The sequence below is a fragment of the Haliotis asinina genome, chromosome 6, assembly GCF_037392515.1.
Source record: "Haliotis asinina isolate JCU_RB_2024 chromosome 6, JCU_Hal_asi_v2, whole genome shotgun sequence".
Lineage (NCBI taxonomy): Eukaryota > Metazoa > Mollusca > Gastropoda > Lepetellida > Haliotidae > Haliotis > Haliotis asinina.
In genome coordinates, this window is record NC_090285.1 from 19,866,929 (window position 1) to 19,882,241 (window position 15,313).

The 15,313-nt window shown below is 38.7% G+C and overlaps 1 protein-coding gene across 1 annotated transcript in view; it reads left to right on the forward strand.

Moving 5' to 3' along the window:
• LOC137286123 (phosphatidylinositol phosphatase PTPRQ-like) overlaps positions 1 to 15,313 on the forward strand; it is a 44,480-nt gene that overhangs the window by 18,293 nt on the left and 10,874 nt on the right. The window contains exons 14-32 of the mRNA XM_067817786.1: positions 848 to 911; positions 1,104 to 1,273; positions 1,701 to 1,905; positions 3,265 to 3,438; positions 4,137 to 4,271; positions 5,323 to 5,459; positions 5,692 to 5,814; positions 6,254 to 6,317; positions 6,575 to 6,765; positions 7,576 to 7,756; positions 7,962 to 8,135; positions 8,443 to 8,577; positions 8,752 to 8,888; positions 9,750 to 9,848; positions 10,944 to 11,010; positions 11,233 to 11,397; positions 11,813 to 11,962; positions 12,069 to 12,168; positions 13,101 to 13,177. Of these exons, the coding sequence (XP_067673887.1) occupies positions 848 to 911; positions 1,104 to 1,273; positions 1,701 to 1,905; positions 3,265 to 3,438; positions 4,137 to 4,271; positions 5,323 to 5,459; positions 5,692 to 5,814; positions 6,254 to 6,317; positions 6,575 to 6,765; positions 7,576 to 7,756; positions 7,962 to 8,135; positions 8,443 to 8,577; positions 8,752 to 8,888; positions 9,750 to 9,848; positions 10,944 to 11,010; positions 11,233 to 11,397; positions 11,813 to 11,962; positions 12,069 to 12,168; positions 13,101 to 13,177 (2,548 nt within the window). The remainder of the gene's footprint in view (positions 1 to 847; positions 912 to 1,103; positions 1,274 to 1,700; positions 1,906 to 3,264; positions 3,439 to 4,136; positions 4,272 to 5,322; positions 5,460 to 5,691; positions 5,815 to 6,253; positions 6,318 to 6,574; positions 6,766 to 7,575; positions 7,757 to 7,961; positions 8,136 to 8,442; positions 8,578 to 8,751; positions 8,889 to 9,749; positions 9,849 to 10,943; positions 11,011 to 11,232; positions 11,398 to 11,812; positions 11,963 to 12,068; positions 12,169 to 13,100; positions 13,178 to 15,313) is intronic.

Sequence of the window (15,313 nt, forward strand, 5' to 3'; positions counted from 1 at the left end):
GGTTGGAATCAAAATGACTGAGCAACACAAGCGCTTGAGACAGCAGTGGGCACGGAACCTTGGAGGAAGAACCGTACGTCAATGGAGAAACACGATGTTTAGTGATGAGAGCAGGTACACACTAGACCATAATGGCGGTCGAATTTGGAGTTTGGAGACGCGTTGGGGAACGTCACAGTGCCTGCACCATCAAACAACATGATCGTTATGGAGGGGCTCTGTTATGGGGTGGGGTGGGTTTACCTTTAACCACAAAACAGATCTTGTACGTGTTGATGGCAGGATAACAGTTTACGATATCGTGACGAGATCTTGAATCCGATTGTGATCCCCTCTGCGCGTACAGCAGGTGGAATGTTCGAGTTCCAGCATAACAATGCCCGTCCTCACATCGCTCATGTTTGTCGGGACAGACTGAGGGCTGCAGATGTCCGGGTGTTGCAATGGTCGGCAAAAAGTCCTGACCTTAACCCCATCGAACATCTTTGGGATGCTCTTGGCCGCAATGTTCGGGACAGATCTGTTCAACCCAACAATTTGGATGGACTTTTCATGGCTCTCCAGGACGAATGGCGTAGAATTCCGATTGGTACTATCCGTACACTCACTGGCGGCATGCCACGGCGATGCCAAGCAGTTCTCCAGAGACATGGGGGACACACCAGATACTGATTTTCATCACTTGACATAAGCCTTTTCATCTGTATGAACTTTTCTCTTACTGTTTCAAAGATTAAAAATCACAGCTATATCATGCGTTCCCTTAAACTTTTCCATGAGTATATGTTTGCATCTGGCATTAACTCATGATAACTTAAGAGATAAACTTGACATGATCTGATTACAGGTGCAAGCATTCAACACATATGGAGGAGTCAATTCTTCAAAGAGTTATACCACACACACTGGAGGTACATCAAACTGTCCCTGACCTGTGTCATGTCTAAACAGTCACATCTAATGTGATCACTATTTTCTAAGTAAAAAGTCAAGTGATATTCAAATGTGCTCCCATGCCATTAAACGTATAACTTCTGAACATAATCATGAGTCAGTTTGTGGGGTCATATCGACACATGACACGGGTATGTTCGTTTTCCTAGAGTCCGGTCCCGTGGATAGTTTGGATGTTTTGGATACAACAGCACATTCCATCAGGATACAGTGGACGAAGCCCTCACTTCCAAATGGCAACATCCTTGGGTATCTGATAAAAGTTACATCAGACGGGAAACCTGACCTGGTTATAAATGTAACATGTGAACAGATTGAGGTGGGTGTGATTACAGTGATGAGATACTCTCCTAAAATACTGAATAAAAACGCAAATACCATAGAGTACAACGATTATGTAAGTGGATATATGTACTGTTTCGTGTTGTACACAGGAAGGAAGGAAGAAAAGCTGTTGGCACTTCTAGCACGAATAGTGCTTCTGTTTTCAAACTGACTACAAATTGTTACCGAATTACATGTAAGGAATACACGTTGATATATGTTTCATTCATGTGATCAAAGTAAGGTAAGCGGGACTACAGTGACATGGCACATTTTATAGAAGTGAACAAAAACGTAAATATTTGTATAAATAAAACTACAACTAGTTTATGTTTTCACGTTATAGAAAAATGTCCCTATCCTATAGGTGAGTAAAGCTTCTTTGCGTCGTGCCTCTATGTGGATATATGTGTTATTTACAGTTAAAGAAGAAGCACAGCTGTAAAACAGTTGACAACACTGAGGACAACACGAGTATTGTTGTTGTCAACCATGATGGAAATGGACAATACGACTTCAATATTACAGCCTTGCAGTCCTACACCGACTATACGATTGTTATATCTTGTGTCAGCATAAACGGAAGAGGCGAGGAAACGAAGACCACTGTTCAAACGAACATGACTGGTAGGTGCGATGATATTGAACGGTATTGAATAAAGGCTCTGAATTAGACTGATTCTGACTGGTCAACTGGGGTGTCTAGTTCCAGAGAACTAGATCTAGTGCACGTGTGTTTTAGAGAAGATAATGCTGCTTTGTATAGAAATCACCGAGGTGGAAGAAGCTGGTTAAAATTCTTGAGGTGTCTAGCTGCAGAGAACTCGAAGGAGAGAATGCGTGGGTTTGACAGTACTGTTGGGCTGTATCGAGCATGTTCACGAGCGATTTGCTTATGTCCACATTGCCCATGCCATTAATACATTCTGTGATATATGACAGACATTCAGGCTTTGGACAGGCTGGGTTTCTTGAGTAACTGGATGTCATCAGCCAAGGTTCCGTCTGATGGTGGGTTAACCTGCAGTGGTATTTGCAACATGGCTGGCAAATGAGAGAAAGAACCAGATGCTTACCCAGATATGGCACTTAAGAGGGTAGTATGACAGTCTTTCAAGATGGACTGTTGTAAATCAGATACGACGTCTAGTGGGCTATTGTAAATCATGATTGAGCTTCAGAAGTAGGTTGTGATTTATCATATTTCAAAGATGGAGTGAAGTCCAAGAATGCAAGAGCAGCGACGTACATATTGATCCATTCGTATTATTTTCACTGCTATTTTGCCTTATACGTTGTCCTTCTTCTTTTACATACATTCCGAAAGCTTCTTTTCGGTAAATGCAGATATAGACTTCACAAACTCATATTAATAAAACAATCAAACAATCAATCAAAAATAAAAAAAAAAACGATTCTAAACGGTCTAACTGATTTAACATGTTTAAGAATGTGGAACTAAAATGTTTCGTTTCAATTCTGTTCAGCTTAGTAGGGATAGGGTGAGGTGCTCACCTCGGACGCTTACCTGAATGACTTATATTTCGTGAAGCCTTCAGATGAAATAGCGGGTTCATTATTATTTGAAAAATCACCAGAAACGTTGAAACACATTGATTGGGTCATCAAAATTTTGAAAATCAGTGGACATTTCAAAAAGACAATGGAGTATGTTTTAAATTTAATCCTTGTGTCATAACCACCTGAATATGCTGTCTCGCAGAATCCCATGTAGCGTATTATTTCTACTATATTAATACAACTATAGGGTAATTGCGACCATACAGTTTAAAGTCTACTGATGAAATGTCTGGTCGATCGCGCGTTTCATCGCTTATTCGCAGAAATAAGACGCAGTGCGTTTTCATCAAGAATCGCAGAATCAGTAGAAATATCAACATGGCCACTGCAATTGATTTCAGCGCCATTGACTGTATTTTGTTCAGGGTTACTGAACTTGATAACATCAATATGATGTTTCTGTAGTTCCATCACCGCCAAAGGATTTCTGGGCCTCAGTCAACAGCTCATCCAGTGTGACTCTGTTCTGGACCCACGCTGACCACCAGGACGGACCGACCACCTACTACATTACAGTTTGGGAAGCAGCCAACTTACACTCAGATATGTTCGGAGAGAATAAGATTGTCAGTGTCAGCGGTATGTCGTGTAATTATGATGAGGACGTATTGTGAACACCTACAAAAATTTATACACTTTCTTCAAGTGCTATTACTGCATATTACCTAACATTTCTGCATCGATAAGGAACCGAGTTAACAGGCCACTGCACATGTTAATAGAAATGGGAAAGCGCGGTTTTCCGACAATATCAGGAAAGGGACACCAGAAATGGAATTCACAAGCAAAAAGGTTTGGGCGCGACGAGCGTACGCGTTAACCACTCGACTACCCTATCGTCCCTGATACGGGATTGAAAGAGTACTAGGGTAAAGTGTTACGTTCATGGAAAAGGAAAGAATAGGTGATGTGTAGTCCATGGCAGACAATAAGTATTTGCAGCCTAGTGAAGGAAATGATTAAGATTCATTATCAATTAGGCATACAAATCATCGAGATCATCAGGTTGCTGTCCATTTAGAAGTGGCACTTAATGGATTCCGTATTACGTTATTACGTATTACGTTAACAATCAATTCCTGTACCATATATTTTGATCTGTGACGAGATATTGGTATACGTGCCAGTACATTATGACTAACAAGTGTAAAATTCTTCACATTTTTTATGGAGGGTCTTTTAGCCATAATGTTAAGGTAGCGTGCGTCACAATTAATACTTACTGTTATATATAATGCATAGTTTAGAGAAAACTACAACACCTTCTTTATCTTCAGGGTTCTATAACACATCCGTGGTGGTTGGGGATCTCCGGAGTTACTGGAAATACAACTGCAGCATCACAGCAGCTACTCCATGTGGAAACTCAAGTGTCCTGTCTCTGAATGAAACTATCCGGACTAACGAGTCAGGTATAAACCAAAAAGCGAACAAATGTGTATTCCTCTTGCTCATTTCCAAGAAGAGCCTATTACATATGAGGACCTATTTACACCTGACCTTCTTATATCCATCGCTATTACCCATCAGTTCGTGTTAAGTGTCTACCTTTGTCACCTGATTACGTTTGTTGTCCTTACATATACAATGGTCTCTGTAACTTAGTTTTGTTCACTTGATGAAGGATGAATTTAAATACGACAGAAACCGTGGTAGGACTGAAAGTCTAGTGGCTAAGTAGAACAGTCAAATTCTGACAAGTTCATGTAAATCGTGATAAAGTACATTTTAATTATCATATATTCCTCGTACTGAAATCTAAGTGCTTATTTTTGTTGAAAAATTTGCCCTAAGAATGAAATGAGAGTAACGGAAGTTGTAGTATACGTTGTATGCTTAGTAAAATGGAATGAAAAAGTAGTCCCGCATTCCGGTGACACTCTATGGTGTATCACACGTGTGCAATGTATCGAAAATATTTCATGGCCTATTTTGACAAATATGGACAATAAATAATACAACTGCAAATCAGTGCACAAGGAGCCTGTGGATTCGTATCGTGGACTGAACCAGAATATAATTCTTGCTAATCCATAGCGGAGCTTCTGGTTTACACTAAAAATGATAAACATCTCTGTCCCTGTTTCCTGTACTTCCGAATGTACACCTCTTGGTAGTATGAATACGTTTTGAAATACTCTTGGACACCTCGTCCATCTTAATTATTTTTAATCACCTACCGATAGTCATCAAATAACACATTATACAATGTTGTTGTACAATGGAATGTATTACATAGTATGTTTTATCCACAGTTCCAGGAAAAGTGCAAAATCTTCACATCGACTGGCCAACATTTGTTTTAATTTATATCCTTAAACACATCGGTCTATCTTAATATTATTTTCTTCACATATCAATGGTGATTAAATAACACTTGCCTGTGATTTAATCGTACATTTGGAGCAGCAAAATCTACTGTTAGTTTTTGTGTTACTAATAAAGAGTATGTTTCAATTTTAGCTCCTGGGAAGGTTGAAAATCTTCACATAGAGCAGATTAAAGACAATTTTACGTTTGTGGAAGTTATCTTCTCTTGTCCCAAGGAAACAGAAAGACACGGCGACATAAAATATTACACACTGTCGTATGAAGCTCAGGTATGTCTTATTGCTGCTCACATAAGATTTATATTGTTTAAATATCCAGGTGTAAGTAAGAATTATGTACTATTATTTTGATGTGATAAAGATTACGGATGGTGTATACATTCTCTTTCAGCTTAATTATACCTGTTCATACAGATATATAGAGCTAGGGAAAACATATGAATGAAATGGATATTCAGTACATATGTATTGTGAAAGATGTGTACTGTTTGTACGTTGACAGATAGGAAATCACAGCAATGTGACAGAAAACCCCACAGGATTGAACATTTCAGCTGAACGTGAGCTGAATTGTTCCTACTCACAGGTTGTATCCGTGACACCACAAACAAACTACTTGTTTTCGGTGAGTCCAGTTATTTTTTTAAAAACTTTTAACCCGTAGTAAGTCACTGAATATTTGACACGATTCCTTGGTTGTTCCGTTGACAGTTTCTTTAAAATAATTTATCTATAATTATTATTGTTAATATATTTATAAGTTGATTTAGTCACGACATGGCTGCAATATTGCCAATGTGACTTAAATCTTAACTCTCTCTCACTCACTCACTCACTCGCGATTTCTTGAGTGAACTGCATTCAGTTAACATGAGGTATAGAGCAGCTGTGTGGGGCACTAGATAATTGCTGTATCAAATGGGCAGGGTAATATGTTTTCATACTGAACAGTGAATAACATGTAATGGTAAAAATGTAGTTAAATTGTTTGTGTATGGGAATACCAGAAATTGTTCCAGATACATGCCGCGTGAGGGCAACACTTCGTCTTCTTTCAATTACAGGTTGTGGCCCATGATTCGTTTTCTGGGAGTATAGCAACTGGATATCAGTTCGCAGATATTGGGAGTAAGTGTGTTTCTGACATTCCATCCAGATGCTGTACATGATTTATGTATTACATGTAGGATACACGTGTATAGAACTCATGTATACGGGGGATAGAAACACTGTCATTCGAATGTCTCACTAAAACAGAACCTCCATGGCAAGATTGTTATGCAATACCCATCTCTTAGAGTGAACTTGCATGCCAACTTATAACGCTTTGTTAATGACAAACCAATATCATGTCATCTAACTGCATCATGTGCATTGTGCTGCAGAGCCAGGGAATGTTTCGGATTTCACGAGCACGTCTATCAACAGCACCTCCATCAGACTCTCCTTTAAACCTCCCAGATACCCCAACGGCTACATCCTGGGATACGTCCTGTATGTACACACAGAAGACGGGGAGTGCAAGCAGGCTGTGTGCATTATCTGCACTGACTGCAAGTCTCATGCAACCTTCAGGGTGAGTACATCAATCAGTATATCTTAAGGCATGAGAGGGCACACGATTTTACTACCCTCTGCCTGCATTGCCAGTTATGCTCAGTCAAAACATAGCCACCCTTAATTGTCTAATGTCAAGGTCTAACATGTACAGTGACGTCCTCTTTTTCTTGACTTGAACGTATACTATTTTCCTGCCATAGTGTATTGACATTCCACAGAAAAGAAAAGTTAAGATTTGCTACGACATTATGTTGAAGGTACATGCAATTGCAAGTATGACACATGTCCGTGTATGGAAAATCTTCTCCAGCAATTGAACTGGTGTCTCTATTGTTCAAAGAGTCTTTGGGAGGTTTGGGTAACGTTCATTCACACGTCACCGATAACTGTTTATTCCTATCATATAAAATACACGTGTGTGAAGGTCTTTGATCCAGTATTGAATGGGAAGGCGTAAATCTTCCAATTTACTCTCAACATATCTTAAGCAGAACAGTCTGAATTTCATACTAATAACTTACCAATTTCAACAACGGAAAGATAAGGTGACTCGAATGTTAGTGGACATATACAATACCAGGATAAGGTGACTCGAATGTTAGTGGACATATACAATACCAGGATAAGGTGACTCGAATGTTAGATATTAGTGTACATATACAATATCTGGAGGCATGATACAAATGCACATCCGAAATCTATTAGATATCTACATGCATTAATATCATAAGTCTGTTTTCCTATCGTCTTGAGTGCAAGTGGTGTTCACTGAAGTAATAGTTTCAGAATACTTCCTTCTTTAATTATCGGTATGTGGCTTCTTCAGGTTGAGCATGATAAGTGTCGTCTATCCCGCAATGTGACTATACAAACAATTGAAACGTCTCCCACCAACTATGACGTCACCTCTCTTCTGTCGTACACTAACTACACCTTCACTGTGGCCGCTGTCAACAGCTTCAGTGTCGGGATTAACACGTCTCTAGTCGTACAGACAGACATTGATGGTAACTACATTTGAATTAGTTCTACTCATTTTGCAAATGAGATAAATCTTAACGTGATTTTCAAATGGTATTCGTTTAATATTCCCAGGAACGATTTTGTAAAAAGGTACAGAATATATGATATGCTACATGTGTGATAACCAAAAAAAGTGACGTCATAATTGTTTGGATTTATATATAATAATGATATTTTTCTCCGTACTAGTCCCATCGGTTCCTAGCGATCCCTCTGCATTTGTGCTTAATACATCGTCGGTAGAGGTTAGCTGGACTCCCCCGACTCACAAGTCTGGACCGACGGACTATACCATTATCATACAGCAAGCAACAGGAAGATTTTCTTCAAAGTTCGAGAACACGAGAAACATTACTGTGAACGGTAGGATTTTTTTTTACAGGCGCAGCAGCCTAATACATTTCCATAATATTCATGACCATACGATGTAGATATATTGTTTTATGAGAATCAGTCTCAACTCCCTTGGGAGTATACAACTCTTGAAGCCTTTTGGCGCACCGAGTGTATTGTGGCTTTCTCATCCTAACGGGGTACGTTTCATCAAACATTTATGATATATTTATTTCTTTTGAAATACTTTTGGACTTCCACCTGGTTGATGCCAGAGCGTAACAAGGTATGAGAAGCGAGTAAAGCGAGAGTAATGTACCTATTTTTTGCCCACCAGGTTATCAATCATCTAAAACAACCATTAACGGCCTATTGAGCTCATGGAGGTATATGTTCAGCATTATGGCTAATACATCCAAAGGAGCTTCCCGTCCTATAATGTTTGGAAGCAACATCACAACACAGGAGTCTCGTAAGTACTGTTTTGCTATTGTAAAGCAGTTTCATTATCTCATTATGACATTATCTCGCCGCAATGTATTTCGTCAATGTCTTATAGCAATATGTAGGTAGGTAGCCCCTTATGTATCCATGAAGTTCTTTAATTTGTTTTATAATCATAATTTATGATTACATAAATTTTCAGAACCTTGTGAAGTACAGAATTTGAAAGTTTCATCGATTCCTGACAATTTTACTGCTGTTAATCTGACTTGGGACTGCCCAAAGGAAAGAGAAAGGAACGGCTTTATCAGGAATTACACCGTACAGTATTCGGATTCGGTATGATACCACAATGTTCACCAAAACCAAAAATGAAACGACACACACTTCTGCCTCCTGAATCTTGTAAAATACTGTGATCCGAGTGCCAAACCAATTACTTAAATGATACTGACTGCATGCTATTTATACCAAGCAGGACATGGAAAGTATGTTTTGTTTGAATACTGCTATTTTGAGATTGATATGTTAGCATATCTGAGCATATAGTATCTATATAAATTATTGGGATCTTTCAATTATCAAGATAGTTACCAGTTAACATTACTGAAGAATGGAATTGTATATAGACAGGGATTTATAGCCTGACAGTAAAAGTCCTTGTGGACTAATGTACATGAACAAAGTAGGTATTTGTATAATAATAGGATAGCCTGTGATGAACGTTTCTAATCGAGCTATTAAGCCCATGCATTCCTTTGAAATGTAACAAACCTCTTAAGCTTTGTCTTTGAAATACCGTTTGCACACACTATGCGTACGGGACACAAGTAATGAACACATAACAAGGACAAACTTTATGGATGAACAACTTCTTTATTCTTGTGGAGCGGCGTTTCGATACAGATTTTTGTATCGGTGACAAGCAAGCGGCCACGCATAATATACGTTGCCGCTTCAGTTACCTCCATATTGTTCTTTCCTTCTATTATGATCAAACAGCCCCAAGAATGCACACAGGGGATATGAATCAATATGTATAAAGTTTGTCCTTGTGAAGGGACGAAAATCTATGTATTTTCATGCCGCATTCGATATTACATTCCTGCTACTCATGAGGGAAGATTTACATGGTATTAGGTAAAGGAAGCTGTAGCACTAATCTTTATCTAAAGAAAAACTTATAACTTTGATTTCCAGGGAGCTATGGTTGATGGTCATTATGAACCAGAGGATCCATGTGATAAGACACATTCTGTCATCTTACCAGTACGACCAGAACACGACTACACATTCACGGTAAGCATTAGACAAACATCTAATGTGATCAACCCGTTCTTCGTCCATGAAAAGGACGTTAAGGGATTATCCCTATGTAGTTCGAATCAATATTGGATATATCTCGTGCCATCATTATTTTCACTGTGTACAGTTTCAATGGGATGGGACTAGATCTACATCACTGACATGAAACAATTGGTCTTGTAGCATGTTAGCATTTCTGTCCAAGGAAATTGTTTTTGATAGTATAAATAATATCGATATCAATCCTTGATAAGACTGCTGATCATACACAGACAAATACATCGCCATATTCTCCTGAATCATTTCGTTTATGTTCAAGCCTTAATGGTTTCTGGGTTGGAGCATAATCCTAATTCAGGGAGAATATTTTTAAATTCAGCAGTTGAGTTGTGACTAACTAAATTCTAATAAACATGTTAATATTGACTTTGATTTGGTAGTGATAATTTCTGTGGCATCGGCTTATCAAATCACATCCCCATACTGATATTGTTGAAGATGTTAAACACACTCGTAAATCAACAACTGCGAACAGATTGACTATTTTCGTCGGCGTTCTTCTTACTCAAGAGGTAAAACTGAAATGTTGTGTAAAAAATGAAACGTTTTGTGATTGGATGACATGTCCAGTGCTTCTAGTAGAAGGAAAATGGTATTCCGACTAGGCAATAAATATTCATATGTTTATCTTCAAGGGGTTTGTTTGGGTAATCATCAATGTATTTGATGCAGAACTTCTTTCGAGTTTGGAAAGGTTTTACGTTTACCAGTCTTTCTGGTACTCGTCGCCTCCACCAATCGAATGACCCCATTTGGGCCTGAAGTGTGAGCACAAACCTGCTCCTGTTGAAATCTTAGCTCACTAAGTGGCAGTTACCACACACTATCATCAGTGGCTCAAAACCAAATTCTGTTGGCAAAAAAGTATGCTGCCTCCATTTGACATTTTCACTCATACAATGTCATTGTAATTAAAGTAATTACTTTTGTTGACATTAGAATTTGAAGCTGTTTGCTTTTATTTCCCACATGCCATATCATTCCATTTTAGCATTTCGTTTAAAAAGTAAAATTCACATTTTTTAAAAGGTTTCCGCTAATGCGATGTACAGGGGCAAGCCGAAACAATCAGATGTGTTCTATGTTACTGCTGGAAGTAAGTACTATTAAAATATCTAGTAATATGCTTGCATTAACACTATTAGGGCCTGAAAACGAAATGACGTAACATATTATAGGGATGTACCGAACTGAAGACGATATTTAATGTGTTAATATAACGGATAATAAGACTATATAATGTGAAACAATGAAATAATATAATAGGGGCCATGCTGAATGTCCATATCGTGTTAGCGTTGAGCTTTCTTATTCACAGAACCTCTGAAAAAGGATGCAGCAGAAATATTCAAGAGCATGGCAGCACAAAGCTCAGACGCTGCCACCGATACATCCTTTGCCATCTCTTTTGATTCAAAGACTCTTCTTGACGGTACAAATGGGAACATAATTGAAGCAGGAATTCTTGTAATGAAGAAAACTGGTAAGCGAAAACACCTGTTTGGCTCATGTCCTTGAGTGGATGTGTAAAATAGCGAAACATCAGTATAGGTTGTGTGTATTTCTGAATCCACTGCCAGAACGACGTGATCAAGTATTATCGTGCTGTTGCATGGATGACACAAAGAACGGTGAATTCATTTTACCGTTTTCACGAACACCTGTTCCGTCATAGATTTTCAGTCGTCCTATCATATATTTTTCACAGCTAATGGAGCTTGTTTGTAAGGGGAGATAAGAGAATAGAGTGTTACATGTAATCTGATGTTTTATTCTTGTGCGCATTGATGTATTACTATTTTGCAGGAAAGTATAGAAATGTGAAATCTTGGTCGCTCATTGTTTCGAGAACACATTTTCATAATAACTCCAAACAAAAACTCATCATGTGCATGTAGAAACGCCACAAGCGGACCCTCAAAATGTGACGGATTTGGACGCATGGAAGAACTGGTACAAGTGGAAGAACAGTGGGTATAAGAGTTCTTACCGCCCAACTCCAGAACACTACCTGCTACAAGCTAGGAGAAGGAGGAGCGCTTCTCCAGGTAACATTGACTTACAAGGTATCATTCCTCGGGCATATTTACTAATGATAAGTATTTGAAGTAGCAGTCTCATACATGTACTAAGCGCGTCGATTTGTGATTTCAGGGGAGCGCCTTACTTCGTACTCGGTTGGTGCGGATGAAAACTGTGAAGGTAAAATAGACCAGTTCTGTAATGGACCCCTGGAGCCAGATACTACATATATGTGAGCTTCGTTTCCTTCTTTTCATTATTTCCAGCGACCATGCCGTGAGCTCTCAACATTTACTGACGTTAGATAAAGTGAGTGAGCGAGTGAGTTAATATTTAACGTCACATCGGCAATATTTCAACCATATCGTGACGAGAACATGTTTGATATTCAAATGAAATATGTATATATTATAAAAAGATGTGGTCAAAGGACAGTAAAGCAACTGGAATATCACAATTAGAGTTAAAACTAGTAGGAAAAGCTAAAGCTAATATCACTATTGGGATAATACAAAGTAAAAGGTTGCTATACATCGCCAACATCAGAAGGTAGAACACCAGATTGGGGACGACATATGACAACCCATATTCTAGGTCTCTTTATCATACCTAGTTTTTTTTCACAGGTTGTGTTAAAGTAAAAGTTAGAAAGACCTTTACTACTTTCTTTGTTATCCTCATCATTTGCAAATCATGAAAGCATCATTCATCCGAAAATCAAAGATTTGTGTTTTTAAGTATTTCTTAAAACAATATGTGAAAAGCTGGTATATGGAGTGTGGTACAGACCATCTGCCAGGCGAAGAGAATGCTTCGTTACTTAGACCGCGTTCACGACTGCACCCATATAGTTGTGAAATGTACACATCGAAGTCTGACACTGCCGACATTATTAGACAAGAAAAGATGACTGACCATTGTAAAGTTCAAGGCCTTCCTGCCACTAAAGCAGAAACTTTCCCTCACAGCACATAGATCTCAATATGAAATGCTTGCTCACTATTCCCTTTAATTGTTACTTTAACAGGACAAATCAATGGAGACGAACTGGTTATTTGACCACTATTTGTCGATATTAGATCACTTAACGGTTGACTTAGACGTATTCGCCAGAATGACTTGTTTTGACTTTGCCAGTCCAATATTCGTCATTGTCCATTCCAGGGTTGTTGCTGTGTCGTGTACCAGTGCTGGATGCACGTCCACTGAGCCGTTCGGTAACTTCAAAACAAAACGTGCAGGTATGCGTTCATTCACTTGATGATAGTGTTTTTGATGTAGCATGTATGTTGAAATCCACACAAAAAGCATCACTGGAATAATTTTTTTATCTCCCGGATAAATGAAAAAAGGAGCTACCGATACTAAACTGGCCATACATGATTAAGTGCAACCATAAATTAAGTATACCAATGACTGCGATCCAGCAGAAATTTCACCGTCAGTGTCAACAGCGAGTATGGCCACCATTTACGTCGAGCACAGAGACAAAGCTTCGTCTCATCAATAATGTGACCCTCTTCCTGAAAACTTGCCGTATCTCTCAAAGCGAGTTCAGCTCAAGGCCGTTATTCCGTTGAGTTCTTTCCCCATTTTGTACCACACAGCAGCTCTACTGTCGGAGGCAGCCACAGCATGATAAGAATGTTTTTTATTTTGATTTCATGTGATCTAGGAGTAAAAAGGTTCTTTTCAGCAATTTATAGGTCACGTGACCACACGTGTTTATCAGTGGGCATCAAGTGTGTCTACCATAGGCTGATTACTTTAAGCACAGTTTTGGTTAAACTTTGTTTTGACATATTCTGTTGAAGAAACTGTCTTTGTGTGGCCGGACATCCTTGTATTTGCTTGTCAAATTCATGATGTTCAAGAAACGGATTTGCCATTGGCCTGAGTGTCTGTGAAATTACCCTTACCAGCAATTAAAGGGGCTCTCTTGACTGTAAATAGTCCACCGCAAAATGGGTAACCCATATCCATCTGCCTTGTCTTGGCATTGTGGTGCGTGGGCGTCCAGCGATCGACAGCTTCATTGTGGTTCTGATGACGTCTCAACAGTGCTGAAATGGTGTTTCGATAGCAATGGGAAGGCACAGGACCCTCACGTTGAGACATTCCTATAAGAACCATCTCCATAGCCTTGTGGCGTTTGTCGTTTAACTGTTTGAAAGACCAAAGACAATAGGCATTTCAAATCGACAGCAGTTTTGGACATTCATGTGCTCCACAGAGTGTATTGAAATTGTTACGGTTAAGAATTTGTCGTGACAAACGATGCAAGAAACCCCCTGTGAACCAGCACATCAGAACAAAGCCAAGTCTAAAACACTCAAATATTATTAGTAGTATTATTAACAAAGAGAGCAAGTTATACAAAGTCACAAGTCTATTTCACAATACCAATTCTAAATACAATACAAATGAGACAAAATCTAAGGCAGTGAGCCATCAGGCTGCAGTAGATCAGGTGTTGACAGATGCAGAAAGATATTACTCCAGTTAAACTATGTGTCTGTCACAACATGACAACTAGCCTTTATATATATTCAGTCATTTCCCGAAAGATCGAACACTTACGGCCATCGCCACTCAGGTGGAATGCCCTTGAATAATCTCTTGGAAGTCAGCAAATAGAAGGCCAAGGGCTGATGATTTCCAGAAAACCTGCTGCCAAAATAGTAAAAATTCGGACCAGCTATTATAGGAAATGTGACCTATCATAAATATTATTCAAAACACTAAACTTTGTGACCCAATAATAATTATTACTTAATTAACAACAAAATATACAGAAAATACACACTCGTAAGACTCTCACCCTTGAGCAAAAGAAAGTTTCGTAGAAACTTTCTGTTACAATCATAATAATGACAAACATGGCAAATATGGCATTCTGAGAGATTTACATGATTTCGGTTTGCGAGGTCGTTTGCCTCAATTTACAGCCAATTTTTTAAATGACAGACAGTTTCAAGTCTGCGTGGGTTCTACCCTGTCTGATCATTACAATCAGGATCACGTTGTTCCACAAGGCAGTATTTTGTCAGTCACACTTTTTAGTATAAAGATAAACAGGTTATCAAAAGTTTTAAACGATTCAATTGGTGGATGGTTATTTGTGGATGATTTTAATATTTCTTGTCGTGGTAAAAATATGCATACCATTGAACAGCAACTGCAGTTGTGTTTAAACAAGATTAATAAATGGTGTCTTGAAAACGGCTTTAAATTTTCTAAATCGAAAACTAACTGCATACATTTTGTCGTAAATACAAACCACATAAAGACCCTGAACCATCTCTAGATGGGACGCCCATTAAAGTTGTGAAGGAAGCCAGATTCTTGGGTCTAATCTTTGATTCACATTTAACGTT